The sequence below is a fragment of the Cololabis saira genome, chromosome 5 (genome assembly GCF_033807715.1).
Source record: "Cololabis saira isolate AMF1-May2022 chromosome 5, fColSai1.1, whole genome shotgun sequence".
Taxonomy (NCBI): domain Eukaryota; kingdom Metazoa; phylum Chordata; class Actinopteri; order Beloniformes; family Belonidae; genus Cololabis; species Cololabis saira.
In genome coordinates this window covers 18,717,917-18,733,566 of record NC_084591.1, presented here as the reverse complement: position 1 = coordinate 18,733,566, position 15,650 = coordinate 18,717,917, and the positions used below count along the sequence as shown (strand labels likewise).

Genomic DNA, 15,650 nt, shown 5'->3' with positions numbered 1-15,650 from the left:
CAAAAGAGCTTAATTGCTTCAAGTCAAGTTATAATTAAATGTGAATTATTTTATTTGTAAACTGTAAATCTGCTCACATAATGTGTGGACTTGGAAAATGACATTTTATATTTTGTGTGTGTTGCTGCAGGCTGCAAACAGCTACCTAAGGGATCAGTGGTTTCACTCCCTGCAGTGGAAGGTAAGTGTTCTGGTCGCCATTAACTATTAATTTTTTTGTTTAATCAGCTCATTAAAGGCTTGAGCCTTCACACACACTGACATGTTGGACGTTCTTCACTTGTCACTACACGGCATCACCAGAACCTTTAAAGCCAGACCTTTTAACCCGCCACCACTGGAGCCGAGCTGTGCTGCCGGAGCTCTGCAGGGAAGCAAAGCCGAGTGCAGACGAGTGGCTCACGTTCACTACATGCAGCATCTCTGACAGAATATGTTAGTCATAGAGCTGAGCAGAGCTTATGTGCCCAGTGTTAATTTCACTTCCACGAGAAGTGGTAGCGTGTCCCTCAGTAGCGGAACCAGAGACGTTTTATTTGAAACGAGACACCCCACTACGGTTGGGTTTCCTGTATCTGTGTCACGTGGGTTTCCCCACTCCCCCGCCCCTTTAGGAGACTAACAGCAGGTCCTGAGTCTATTGAGTCCTATGGGAAAAGTGAACGTGAGCACAGATTATTACCAATTCCTTCGCCCCATAGTAACCTAAGTAAATATGGGACCCGTTTTTCAAAAGCCACAAACCTTCTGAACATTCTGACACCAAAATGGCAATTTTCAGACCTACAGATTAGGAGAAAATGAACTTTATTTGAGACCTGTCTCTGTCTGAGCAACACACTCTCGCAAGATTTGGCTCTCATAGCTAATAATATAATATAATAATAATAGATAGCTCTCCTCTCTGGTGCTGATTCAGAGATTCAGAGTCGTCGGTCACTGCAGAACTGCCAACGTCGTTTTCCCATCGGATAAACTGAAATTTAAAACTAAAATAAAACTTGCTTGTTTGCTTAATAATACTGTTATTGTTATTATTGAATTCTTTTTGGAAGTGAAAAAAAGAATATTAGACTGATCCGATGATCTTGTACTGGGCATATAACCGGGCTCTTTGCAGCTGCTGAGTCCCTATTATCATCGCTACAGCCGAGAGACAGAAGGAAATAAGCTAGGCGGCCAGGCTACTAATATCAACAATTTACCACAAACTCACATTTTCTTGCTGAAAATGTTTGTGATTGTTCTAACTGTAGCTACCTGTAAACCTGCTCCCTGACCATGATGCAGCTTTTGGCGGCCCGGCCCCGGGGATGAAACGCTGCTAACAACGTCAGGTTCATCTCCCACAGGAGGAGGATTAGGGCCAACAAAATATGCGTCTAGCTTGGGCAATTTGGCTTTTTCTTGCTCCCTTTTTTTCTTTTTCTTTGCGTTTTATCGCTCCACTTTTGTGTTTCTAACTCCCACTCATGTTTAGGCTGTAGGATTACTGCGCTCTGTTGACAAGTGATCGATGATGGCTTTTAGATAGACGGCTGTTGATGACCAACGATTTTACCCAAAATATATGTGGAGATTCACTTGCAATTTTTGTTTTAATGTTTATGTGAGTGGGCGGGGCCTGCTGCCTCAGGGCAGGGCCCCATTGGGCCCCCGGGCCGAGGGGATACCGCCCCCCCCAGCCCCCCCTGAAGCCCCGTCCCTGGTGTCCGTTCACCACCACGGTGTGTTTCTTGCAGAAAAAGATCTACAAGTACCGTAAGGTCCTGAACAACCCGAGTCGCTGGGACGTGGTGCTGAAGGAGATCCGAGCGCTGGTGGACATGGCTCTGAGCTCGCCGCTCCAGGACGAGTCCATCCACCAGGCCCCGCTGCACATCATCTCCACCCTGCTGGCAGAGGTAGCAACACACACACACACACACACACACACACACACACACACACACACACACACACACACACACACACACACACACACACATCCATGCTGATGCACGTCTTCTCCCAGGAAGGCTTTAGCCGGAATTACCAAAGTCAGGTGGAAAGAGAACCCCCCTGTGTTGATGCAAAGGTTTTGTGTGTCATGACGTTCAAAACCCTCTGTTCCTGCACCATGTCATTGTTTATTCAAAACTACGCCAGAGCGCAGAAGTGCAAAAACTGAACACACCTCATGACTCAGTAGTATGTAGCGCAGCTTTTAGCAACAATAACAAAACACCGCTGCTCCTCTGATCACTGCCTCAAGAACATTTGAACATATCTCTCCAATTCTGTCGTCCCTTCACTGGCTTCCCGTTCAATATCGCATTGATTTTAAAGGGGACCTATTATGAAAAACATGTTTTCTCTTGCTTTAACATATATAAAGTGGTCTCCCCTCAGCCTGCCAACTCAGAGAAGGAGGAAAACAAATTCTGCAGTGTCTGTACAGCCGCCCGGATGAGCCGTCCAGTGTGATGTGGATCTACGAGCTGTTCAGATTCTGCTCCCTTTTGTTACGTAACGACGGGAGCGATGCGTGAAACCACGCCCACAACTAATTCTGGACGAAACAACAACAACAACTCCGCCGGCCGGAGCTTCCGCCATTTTCTACGCGTCATTCAGGCAGCCAATCAGAACAGCCTCATTATCATAGCCCCGCCCACTCAGAATCCCACATACATAATGAGGTTAGAGAATGGGAAGATAAAGACATGGCTCAGAGGCTGAATTTCTATTTTATTTAGCAAAAAAAATCAAAAGCTTGTTTTTAAGACATTCAAGGCCTGTTTTAAATAGGTATTAGATGCCATAATAGGTCCCCTTTAAAATGTCATTGCTGACTTTTAAGGCCCTAAATAACCAAGCCCCTAGTTATTTTACAGAACCTTTAACCCCCTACCTGCCAGGGCCTCCCTCAGATCAGCAAGTAGAGATGATCATTCCCAGGGCCCTAAACTCTGGAACTCTTTACCTGCTGAGATCAGCTCAGCTAAACCCCCCACTGTTTTTAAATCTTTACTAAAAACATTCCTTTTTCTCAAGTACGTTGCTCTGGAAGTCTTGTGATTTTTTAATATCCAATTTTCAAACCTAAGCCGTGCTACCATGTTTGTTTGTTTAGAAAGGAGCTAGCGCGTCCAAACAAGTCTTTTAGGAAAGGCAAGTTTATTTGTATAGAACAATTCAACACAAGCTAATACAAAGTGCTTTACATCAACATTAAAAGCAGCAAGACACAATTAAACAGTAAATAACAAATAAAATGAAATAAAATGATAAGAAAAGAGGTAAAATAATAAAAAGCACAAGTTGTTAAAAAGTAAGGGCAGTAGAGTACAGCAGGTACACATCTCATTCTTGAAATGGCAAGAATTACGTTTGTATATGGTTAAAATGTACAAAGACCGGGTCAAATACAGTATTACAAAAGTAATCTGTAACAATTCGTACGGTGAATTAAACCAATTTGACAATTCTATGCCACAATGCCTGTTTCCAGGTCTTATTTCACTCAACTGAGGAGAATTACGTTTCTATACGGTCAAAACGTACAAAGACCGGGTTAAATACAATATTACAAAAGTAATCGGATACATGATACAGTAATGATACATGCAAGGCATCACTGATGTTGAATCAGTTGCATCTCTGCAGGTTTTACGTGTAATATTTAAGTGTTAGAGTTCGCCTTTGTGTTGACTCTTGTTTTGTTTGTGTTTCTTCTCCCTGCAGAATTCAAACCTCAGCCCTCAGGATCATGAAAACATCATCGTGGTGAGTTCACACGTCAGCATTTTTGCAGCAAAAGTGTGGATTTTAATCATTAATGGTCTTCCTCCGCTGATTATTTTGCTATTTTAGCTGAATGGAATAGATTCTCTAAAGCATATATATGCATTTTTTGTTTGTTATTGTTTCTTTGGAAAGGACAAGTAGATAAAATGGTACAGCAATATTGAAATAAATGAGAATGAATGTCCTTTCAGTTTTGTTTGTTTAAGTCCTGAAACTGTACATTACTAGACATCAAAGTATACTGGTCCAAGAGTAGTATAGTCATAGTTTGCGGGTTTGTCCTCCTTTGCCCTTTATACAGCTCAGTTTCACAGACAACTAAAGTTTCACAGCACTTGTGGAGGTAAAACAGCAATGGGAGGTGAATCCTCCTCCTTAGGCCCGCATCAGGAAGACGTATTGATTAAGCAGAGCCAGCTAGGGCTCCCACATTCACCTGGATAGGACTCTGATACAATACAACTTACGGCAGTTTAACTGTTTACATGAACTATGAACAGAAATCAGGGGGTCACCTGCCGCTGCTGTTGTGGAATTAATCATAAAACCCAGTCACGGGTTAAATCAACGAGTTACAACATAATAGTACCAGTGTAATCAAACAAAATCTGCTCTCATGGGGGTGATAAAAATGATCCAGTTATTCCAAATTTTGTAAAATATGTCCCGTTGTGTTTTTAGTTGGAAGGTCAGCTTTTACATCCTAAAAATCTCTAAGGTAATACCAATCCAGTCATCTAGAGTAGGTTGGGTCGGAGTTAACCATCTTCTGGTAATTGCTTTTTTACTTGCCACTAATGGCGCTTTTATACTAGTACCTACTCGTCTCGCCTCCACTCGCCTTGTCCTCGTTTGTTTCTAGACACCCAGATGAGAAGTAGGAGGTTGGAGAGAAGCTGCTGTGACGTATTTGATTGTGTGATCTAAACGAAGAAGACAACAACACTAAAGATGTAGAACCTGGAGGAGATGATATATGTGCTGCTGGATCTGTGGCTTGTGTTCAATATCAAGTTAAAAAATGAGAGAGAGAAGCTTCAAGCGGCGATGCTTTTTTTTTTTGTTAGTTTGTCTCTGCGCTGATGAAAAGTCCGTTGGTAGCCGAGACCAGCTATGAAGTGACAGAGCTCCTGGTGGATCTGGTCGTTCCTTATCGCCCGTCTAGATCCCTTTTTAATTCTCTCCTCAGCCACCAGGTTTATGAACATCTGCACCTCAGAGTTGGACCAGAACAGACTTTTACTGCCATTGCTGGTCGAATAAAATGAAGAAGCCGCAAGCCGCGCTTGCGCTGATTCCCGCTTCCTGACTCAAACGTCTGACCGCCCCGCCCCGCCGACCAATCGGTGGCCTGTAGTGTGATGACGTCAGATGCAGCCGACTCAGCCGCTTAGAACCTCGGCAGAGTAGTTACAGAAAAAGTATCTACTCGGCACGCCTCCACCCGCCTCGACCCGTGAGGATAAAAGTGCAAAACCGGGGGGCGTGGTGAGTCGAGTTGCGCTGAGTAGGTACTAGTGTAAAAGCGCATTTGCAGCAATTTTATCTCTCGGCTACATTCCAAAAAATTAACATGACCTAGATATAGTACATCAAAACTCAGAAGAAACTGAATGTTGAAAACTGTACTTACTGAAGCCTGATACCCCCCCAGAACACGTTCAGCTTGGGGCAGTCCCAAAAAATGTGATAGTGGTTAAGCCACTGTCGAGCCACATTGTCTCCAACATGGCAAATTTGCACCTTTGTATTTCTCCTGATACGGTCTCTTGATATATATATGCATTTTTTTTTCTTGTGACAATTTGAGGAGGTTTAATACTTTTATTTTTTAAATTTGTGAGTCTTTGATAGGTGCGGTCGGTGTCCACGCCGCAGGGCCGGGGCGGGGTGACAGAAGTTGAGATATTTGTAGTACACCTGTGCTGTTGTTACTGCAGCAGCTCCACACTGCTGGCTTTCAGCCTGGGTAAACAAGAGATAGGATATGGAAATGTTCATCTGTGTGTGTGTGTGTTTTCTGTGTGTGTGTGCAGGCCATCGCTCCTCTCCTGGAAAACAACCACCCGCCGCCCGACCTGTGCGAGTTCTTCTGTAAGGTGAGATCCCGGGCAGAGCAGAGCTCGCCATGTTCAGGTAGCTTCTGTGGTCTGCAGCGTTTCAGAGTTGCCCCCCCCCCCTCCCTCTGCGTGTTGCAGCACTGTCGGGAGCGGCCGCGCTCCATGGTCGTCATCGAAGTGTTCACCCCTGTGGTCCAGAGGATCCTCAAGCACAACATGGTGAGAGCCCCTGACAGCAGGCTGTCACGTTAGCCAGAGGACTCAATGGAACAGCTGTGACACGCTGTAGTAGTGAAAATACCACGTATAGAAAGTACAACAGCCCTCTATAAAGGGAATGCGCATGCACTGCAAAAACTCAAAATATTACCAGGAATATTTGTCTCATTTCTAGTTAAAATGTCACATTTTTTGTCAAAAAATTTAATTACACTTAAAACAAGAGTCATTACCAGAAAAATAACTTGTTATTTGACAATTTTCACCTGTTTCAAGTAGATTTTCACTTGAAATAAGTAGAAAAATCTGCCAGTGGGACAAGATTTATCATCTCATTAGCAAAAAAGTTATTCCACTGGCAGATTTTTTCTACTTATTTTAAGTGAAAATTTACTTGAAATAGGTGAAAATTGTTGTTTTTTCCAGTGATGAGTCTTGTTTTAAGTGTAATGAGATTTTTTTGACGAAAAAATGAGACATTTTAACTAGAAATAAGACAAATATTCTTGTTAAGAGTTTTTGCAGTGTGACGTCACAGATGCAACTTCACAGCGGGTTACGCCCGCTGAGTGGCAGAAAGACTGAGTGGCAGCGTAAACTTTCAGTTTGAGCAACTGGAAAACATCTAAAATGGGAAAGAGCTGTTGTGCGATCGACTGTACTCATTGATTTAGCAAGAAATCGGAGTTATCGTTTCACAGACTGATGAAAAATAAGCTTAAAGCAGCACAACGGAACTTTCAGCTTTGTTGAGTTTGGCGCCTCCTTTGGACAAAAATCGGTAGTGCTTTATCAGAAAGAACACTCCATTTCCCATGAGCACCAGCGCGTACTGCCGGAAAACCCCCGTCCCCGCCGCTGCATTTGTTTTGATGAGAGAAGACGGGACGGGCTTTCAAAACGACTTTTCTGTTTTCAGCGGTCGTTTGCAGGATGGATAGCGAAGAGGTAATGTATCTATTTTTGGCTAAACAATATAATATGACGATGTTGAAAAACACTAAGTTCAACTTGGTTTTATTAAGTTGTTTCAGCGAGATAATGCGCCCTACAAACTCATACGCTCTGCACCTTTTTCCTGTCACGTTTTTTAGAGGGACTTCATCATAAATTAGTAGTCCAACATACTTACTGACAAAATAAAAAAATACTTTATAACCTGTGAATAACTGAATGCCCATTCCTTATATTTTGCAGATCAGCCCTGCACAATTTTACAGTTCTCAGGAAAAATACTAGAAATGTTCTATACATTTTCTTCGCATTGCATTATTTCCTCTAGTGCTGTAATTCTATTCAATTGTATTATTATTTTATAAAGCTTCCTCATTGCGAATTACACATTTTTATGATCACTATTATTTCTCTGTCTGTTGTTGATATTGTCAGTAATTTTAGAATTACCAAAACCCAAGACGAATCCCCAGTATGTGAAAACATTCTAATTTTGATTCTTATTGATCATAGAATTATACATTTACATTTGTATCATAACAATTCTGTCTCTTGTTTTATCAGGAATCTGCTGTTCGTGAGAACACCTCTACCTCTGCATCATCAGAGTTTGAACCCCCACAAAGACAGACCCGACACGCAGCATATATATCATATATATATATATATACATATCGCCAGTTTGTGCTCTGGCAGCATGATGTTTGGAAAATAAGAGACACCTTTCCAGACCCAATGGGACAGTACACTGGTTTCAGGGCTCCCCGTCTTCTGTAGAATGGAACCTTTATGAGGATTACTGCAAATATTTTGATATTGGTTTTTTTTTGTTCCATTTTTTCCTGTACAGTTGTTTTTGTGTGTTTAAAATAAAGACATTTGTGCAAAACAAGACAGACTTTTATTTACACACCTTTCAGAAAATAGAACATTCTTGAACTTTGTCATTTGCATAGTGACAGCAGTTATCCCATACATACTTATTATAAACAATAAGTAATCTGTATCACAGTAGCAGTAATGAACAACTGTATGACAGGATAAATTACTGTGAATAAAGTAAACAAGTGTAAATAGAGTAGTAGAAAAATAAACTAAAAATAATGAACTGATAATAAAAACTGAACTATGAAACAGTGTAAGAAGTTACTGTAAATAAATACAATGACTATAGTAGCAGTAGCATCTTGTGTCCATCCATGTTTCGTGCTGGGAGAGTCCGCGTGTGATTCACTGCTGGAGTAGGAGAACCTTCCCTGCATGAGGATGTGATTCTGGAAGTTTTCCAGATCTGATGTAGTCCTGCAGAGTGTGAGAATAAAGATACAAAAAACATTATGTCTTTCTGATAATTACTGACCTATAAATCCTTCAACATATTTTGTTGATCACAAGTTTGAATTTTTTTCTTTGTTGAAGTCACTGTAATTATGCAGACAGTAAAAGCAATTAATGTATAGCTATAGAAAAATTAGAGAAATGTATATATTTATACACTCACAAGATAAAACGACACATTATAAACACCATAAGGTTTCTTTTACTACTCTTGTTATTATTTTAATATAATTCCAACAAAGTAGATTTATTTTATATGCTTATATGGTGTTTATATTGTATTTTTTTCATCTGGAAGTGTATACTTTGCCTATATATTTCATTTTTCTGGCTATATTTTACTATATCTACAAATGTGTTGCTTTTACCATCAGTGTATAAGTATCTGTATATACAGACCTGAAGAGTCAAAAGGTTTACATAGATATTGACATTTGATACAGTAGCAACACTTACAGCAGCTGTAGTAGTTTCAGGATAATTGTTTTTGTAAAACACACTGACATAGGTGTTGACAAAAGTGCATACCTGGAGGTGATGAACGTCTTTACATCCTTCAACCATCTCGTCCAAGACGACGGCTGCAAGGGCTTGTAGCGAGTGAATGCCGGGCCAATGTTTATTCTCCACCGGGCATTTAGCTTGTTACTCTCCCGCTTTCTTTTTTTCGCCTCCTCCGCTCCGTTAAAACTTTTATTTTCTTCGTTTTTTTCGCTGCTTCGGCCATGATACCAGCTCCTCGTTTAGCTCAACACCAGCTTCTGCTGAGCTCTGCCTCTGCGCTCCAAGCCCCGCCCATTTTTGTCTCGACTACGAATCGGGAAGGAGGGGGAAGTGACGTATGTGCCGTAAAGCAGTCAAAGTCGTAAAATTTGTAGTTTTTTAGTGTGGCAGGGTTCCTACCATGCTCCTCAAAGTTACATAGTGCCAGTGAAAGCGATACAGAACCCCTCAGATCATGACAGAGGTGTCATTAAACCTGTTGGAAGTTGATGTACCATCACAATGACTCTGGAAATATGATATTAAGGTGGAAAAGTTACGTAGTGTCGCTTTAAGAGAGACAAATGGATCGCTGCAATCCGCAGTAACAACTGGATTCCAGGCACAGAAACGTGGATTTGCGGTTCCCATTTTGTATCAGGTAATGTTGGATTTTTGGGTAGCTAACGTTAAACGGTCCTTTTCACTTCGCTGTTTTCCTGGATTGTCATTCAAGAGCACTTGATTCTCACACACTCAATAACTGCTGAAGTATGAAAAATAAGAGCGACAGTCCGGTTCTGATTTAGTTTTTTTAAGTAAGGTTGTTGCAGGTGAGCAATGATACCCTCAATGATGAGAAACAAATTACATATAACAAATGAAGAAAAGATATCAGATGGGAGGTAAGGGGTTGATCTCTTCGGTGCATTTTGATGTTGCAGCATTGCTCCTTTGTGATACTTTCACAGCGTCTGGTCACTTCTCACCTGAGTATGAAGGCATGAAGAGTGGTTTTGATTGTGATTGTACTCGTAACGTTGCCTTTTTTCCTCCACTGCTAGGATTTTGGGAAGTGTCCTCGACTGCGTCTCTTCACTCAGGAGTACATTCTTGCTCTGAACGAGCTGAACGGCGGGATGGAAGTCGTTAAGAAGTTTGTGCACAGGTGAGCAGCCTGAGGGTGTGGACGGCACGCAGAACCTCATTTTGACCAACTTAAGGGAACAAACAAAGGAGCTTGAGTGGGATTTTTAGCTCAGCCCCCCCCCCCCCCCCCTCCCTTCCGTCTCTCTTTTCTCTTCTGTCATTACTTTCTTGAGTCTCTTATGGCATTTTCCCACTAGTACCTGCTCGGCTCGACTCAACTTGGCCTGGTTTCTTTTCCATTACAATTCAGCACCTGGAGCAGAAGTAGGAGGTTGGAGTGAAGCTGCTGTGACGTATTTGATTGTGTGATCTAAACGAAGAAGACAACAACACTAAAGATGTAGAACCTGGAGGAGATGATAAATGTGCTGCTGGGTCTGTGGCTTGTGTTCGATATCAAGTTAAAAAATTAGAGTGAGAGAAGCTTCAAGCGCCGATGCTTTTTAATTATTTTTAGTTTGTCTCAGTGCTGCTGAAAAGTCTGTTGGTAGCCGTGAGCAGCTATGAAGAGACAGAGCTCCTGGTAGATCTGGTCGTTCCTTATCGCCCGTCTAGATCCCCAGAACAGTTTTTTGCGCTGCGTTTGCCTGTCGAATAAAATGAACAAGAGGCCGCCATCAGAGTCGCTCTTTCGCTGATGTCACATCCTGACTCAGACGTCTGACTCCAACCTCCCGACCAATCGGTGGCCTGTAGTGTGATGATGTCAGATACAGCCGACTCAGCCACTTATGGCACTTTTCCACTTGTACCTACTCAGCCCAACTTGACTCTCCTCCACTCGGTTTGGTTCTTTTCCACTAGGGGTCTAAAGTGCCGAGTAGATACTTTTTCTGTAACTACTCTGTTGCTCCAGGTGCTGAATTGTTATGGAAAAGAAACCAGGCCGAGTTGATTCGAGCTGAGCTGAGATTCTGCGTCCAGAGTAGGAGCAGTTGTCCTGGTTCTGAGCAGGGGCTTTCTTCGTGGTCGAGCCTTGGAATAAAAAAGAAGGATTTATGTGCTGACGCGTGTTACGTCGGTATCTGGCAGCAGGCGGTGCCGTTTTGCTTTAGGTTTACTGTAAAAAACATCATGTAGTCCAAAGGGACACCGGGTATCATAATCATTTAACCAATCTTTATGACAAAGTCCATTTTAGTTTAGTTTAGTTTATTTAGTTTATTTCGAACATGTAAAAAACAAGAAAAAAGACATGAAAACAAATAGAGGTGGGCATTCCACCGCATAAAGAAAAAAAAACTACATCAAAACACATATTTCAAGTTACATGTCTGAAAAGGAGTGTGAGGAAGTATAAACTTATTTAATCCCACCCCCTTTCCACAATTAAATATAAATTATATGTCTGTATTTATTTTTTATACTATACACTAATTTGTATAAATATATATCATTTTTACAACAATAACCTGTTTAATACAAGATGTAAACTCTGATATAAATATTATAAGTATATCTAAGTATATAAACATACAAAGACAACATGAAAAAACAGCAGAACACACACAGCTGGTGATCTTTAAACACAGTCTTTACTTTTATACCTCAAAACCATTTTTTTATATTTCTTCTTAAATTATTTTATGTTTGTACATTCTTTTAACTCCAAATTCAAACCATTCCACAGTTTATTTTTTTAAATTGTATTACATTTTTTTTATTATTCGAAATCACACAAGCATTACAGCAGCATAACATAAGCATACCAACATTATATCTCTACTGTCCATTTTTCTTTTTTTTTTCTTTTTCTTACAAACAGAAAAAAGAACAAAAAACATAAACATGGGGTGTTTTCATTAAGATAAAGAGAAAAAGAAACAAAAACTTTATACAAAGACATTAAATTGTTTTATGTTTGTATATTCTTGTAACTCCTGTGTGTGTGTTGCAGCATGCACGGTCCAACAGGCCAGTGCCCTCACCCACGTGTCCTGCCAAATCTGGTAGCGGTGTGTCTGGCAGCCATCTATTCCTGTTATGAGGAGTTCATCAACAGGTCAGTGTCTCTCTCTACCGCACACACGAGAGCAGGAACCCAACGCTGCTGCTTCTTCCTGATCTCTCCCTCTCTCGCTGCTCCTCCCCCTCCCCTCATCGTGGCCCGGTCTGTTGAGGGGGGACCCGCTCTGGCCCGCGGGGCCCAGGGGTCAGCGACAGCCTCAGTTGTTGATGTTTTTCACAGCATAAATGTTCACTGCTGTTTTCACTTCATACAGATGATGAATGATACATTTAAAGCAGGGTAGTTCAACCAGGTTCATCAGGGCAATTTTAACCTTAATAATTTGTGAGTTAAAAAAAAAAAATATATATATATATAATTATATATATGTATATATAATTATATATATGTATATATATGTGTATGTATGTGTGTATATATATATATATATATATATATATATATATATATACAAAAGTCAAAGGGCTACCACTTTGATAAAACACTGCTGAAATAACAAAGTTACACAGTTTACCTTTAATTTAACATTATTATTAATGAAGACACTAATCGTTAATGATTCATCAAAAATAATTATTCAGAATGATCAAACAAGGTAGGAAACAGATACATTTCAACATGCAATATTTAATTTCTTATATACCTTTCCAAAGTTTCATTTTCAAATGATCACTTCCACAACAATTTGCAGGAAATCATTTTCAATTTTCACAAGCCACTAACAATTTTTATCAAATCATGAACTCTGAAGCATGTTTGTACAAATGATCAATCATGTAAGATTTAACCAAAATTTACTTCTTTTAAAATAAATCTTGTGATATTTACTGAAATGTCTCTCCACGTTGTGCGCCTGATTTATGGTTCCGCGTAAAATGGACGCACAGCCTACGGCGTAGGGTACGCGGCACTGCGTACCCTACGCCGTACGTTCTGCGTTGGTGTAACGCGGAACCTGAAATCAGCCTTTAGCCGTCGCCACAGTCGCATCGCAAATGAGAGACACACAGTTTTCTTTCACGTTAGTAAAAAAGAACTCTCCCTCCCATTCACTGTGAAAATTATACGTTTTCTTCCTTTTTCCTGCCATGTTTTTGTTGGTAGAAACCGCTTCTGTCTCCTCATCTTTGCTTTGCAGCGCTCACGAGCTCATCTCAGCAAAGCTGTGTTTGGTCATGCGCACTAGACTGACCTGACTTTTTTCATGATTTATATATATATTTTTTTATTTACGTTTTTGTGTATTCGTTTTTGAGTTTACGTCACTGTGAATGTAATTTAAAAAGAATAGCAACACAATTAAATACAATTTTAGACATAGCTAGTTCGTGATTAGTGCTATTTTTAGAACTGGCCTGTGGGCGACTGATGCGGTCGCTGCGAGCGACCTGGTGCCCGCGGGCACTGGGTTGGTGACCCCTGATCTGGAGAGTTTGGAAATCCTCGTAGTGCCTTTTGTCTTTGTTAAAACGATAAGCGACACACTCAGCAACTTGTTTCTGGTGTTATTGGAGACTCTGACTTCTGTTGCTCTACAGTTATTGTCCCCAACGAGCAGCGGGTGCTGCTGTGAGCCGCTCCACCATTGCAAAGCATTCACAGCCGGAACGGATGGTAGAATTCACATACAAATAAACAACAACAGAAAAACAATTTATGATGTAAGGCAAAAATGAGCTTCCCCTCCTTAAAAGACCAGCAGCCGCCACTGAACTCTGCATAAATGATTCCCACGAGTCATGTGACTTATGTCAACTTTAGACCGGAAAAACGAGCTAGCTAGCTGTTTAAGAAAAGAAAATTTGTTGTGAAGTTGACTTGGCTATTTCATATTTAACGCTAGTTAGACCTGATGGATACATTTGTGACAATAACGAAGCCTAAAGCTTGAGATTGTAACGTTACACGTCTGACGAGGCCAAAGTTTCATCAACCATAAACACATGTAGGCTAATAACCCAGTCAGGAATTGGTTAATAAAGTGATATAAGCAGAATAAAACACATTCAAAAGTTATTATAAACCAGGCTTAAAACTTGACACTTAAAAAAAAAAAGAGAAAAAACAAGAATTACAAGCGGGGGTCCCTGATCTGTTTTCTCTCATCCAAGGGGTCCTTGGGCTAAAAAAGGTTGAAGACCCCTGATCTAGGATCTTTCCAGAGACCAGAACATAAACCCCTGAGCAATTATTACATAAACATAACATAAACAATGGCAGGTAAAAACTCCCCTAGTGGGAGAAAAACCTTAAGCCAAACAGTGGCAAGAAAAAACTCCCCTTTCTCCTGGTCAAAGACACACTGAGGCCGTTTGTATCTATATTTACCTACTTTTATGAAGGTTACCTGCAGGAAGCGTGTTGCCATTAACTGCTACTTATTTAATACGGTGAAACCTTTGAGGCTGGCTCAGAGGTTACACAAAATTAATTTATAATTGTCATGTTCAAGGCTCGCCCTCAGCCACGTGCGCTGTTTTGCTAGCTGTTTTGGTACGAGGGCCGCCCTGTTGTTTGCTCTCATGTTTCCATTGATTAGACAAACCCGTGGCTGTTAATTTCCCACATCTTGCAGGACTGACATAAAGGAAACGGTAGAAACAGTCATTTGCAGTCGTTACCAGGAAGGCAGATCATAACCGCATCGGTCATCTGACCTCATTATGCCATTTATAGCCCTAAACTAATGTGCAGCATCCCACAGTGGCACAGAAATACACAAGCGATTATATAAGAAACAGTAAATGGAAAATAATTAAAGACATAACCTGATAATAACAATTAGGGAGATTACCCTGAAACTCCTCCAGTCCTGCGGTCAGATGTTTGTTCTTGCCTTATCTCACTCTGGCTAGATTTAGGACTAAAGGCAGCTGTAACAATCCCGCTTTTCATATTCAGCTGCTTAGAAAATGTAGTTTATTGCTAACGAGACAAGGTGTATAGTTGTATTTAAAATAATCAAAGAATCATCAGACTCATGCCACACTGTGGACTTTGCATCATGCAGGGTCCCCGCTCATACGTGGAACATTAATTACCAAGTTCAGTTGAATGTACTGATAATAATATTATAATAATAATAAACTTTATTTATATAGCACCTTTCTTAACAAAGTTACAAAGTTTGATTATAGTTTTATTTGGATCCCCATTAGCTACAGCAAAACTGCAACTATTCTTCCTGTGGTCACACATTACACAGTACATTACAACAAAAATTAAAAGCAAACCTAAAGAGGTAGCATATATTAAAAAAAGAAAAAAAGAAAGGAAAAACAGAAAATAAAGAAAAAATACAATATATCATAGTTTGCACCAATAACCATTTTTAATCAATATTAATTTATTTATATTATCTATCTATCTATCCATCTATCCATCTATCCATCTATCCATCTATCCATCTATCCATCTATCCATCTATCCATCTATCCATCCATCCATCCAGGAAGCCAGTGAAGGGACGACAGAACTGGAGTGATATGTTCAAATGTTCTTGAGGCAGTGATCAGAGGAGCAGCAGCGTTTTGTACCAACTGAAGGCGGTGGAGTGATGATTGAGAAATACCGGTGTAAAGGGCATTACAATAATCCAGGCAAGACAGAATAAAAGCACGGACAACTTTGTCGAGTTTATCAGGAGATAAAAAAGATTTCATTTTGGAAATCAGCTGGTAAAAACAGGA

At 40.5% G+C, this 15,650-nt stretch overlaps 1 protein-coding gene across 1 annotated transcript in view; it reads left to right on the top strand.

The window, feature by feature from the left end:
• cmip (c-Maf inducing protein) overlaps positions 1-15,650 on the top strand; it is a 74,558-nt gene that overhangs the window by 38,718 nt on the left and 20,190 nt on the right. The window contains exons 4-10 of the mRNA XM_061721129.1: positions 131-181; positions 1,743-1,904; positions 3,727-3,768; positions 5,826-5,888; positions 5,988-6,068; positions 9,908-10,011; positions 11,890-11,994. Coding sequence (XP_061577113.1) covers positions 131-181; positions 1,743-1,904; positions 3,727-3,768; positions 5,826-5,888; positions 5,988-6,068; positions 9,908-10,011; positions 11,890-11,994 — 608 coding nt within the window. The remainder of the gene's footprint in view (positions 1-130; positions 182-1,742; positions 1,905-3,726; positions 3,769-5,825; positions 5,889-5,987; positions 6,069-9,907; positions 10,012-11,889; positions 11,995-15,650) is intronic.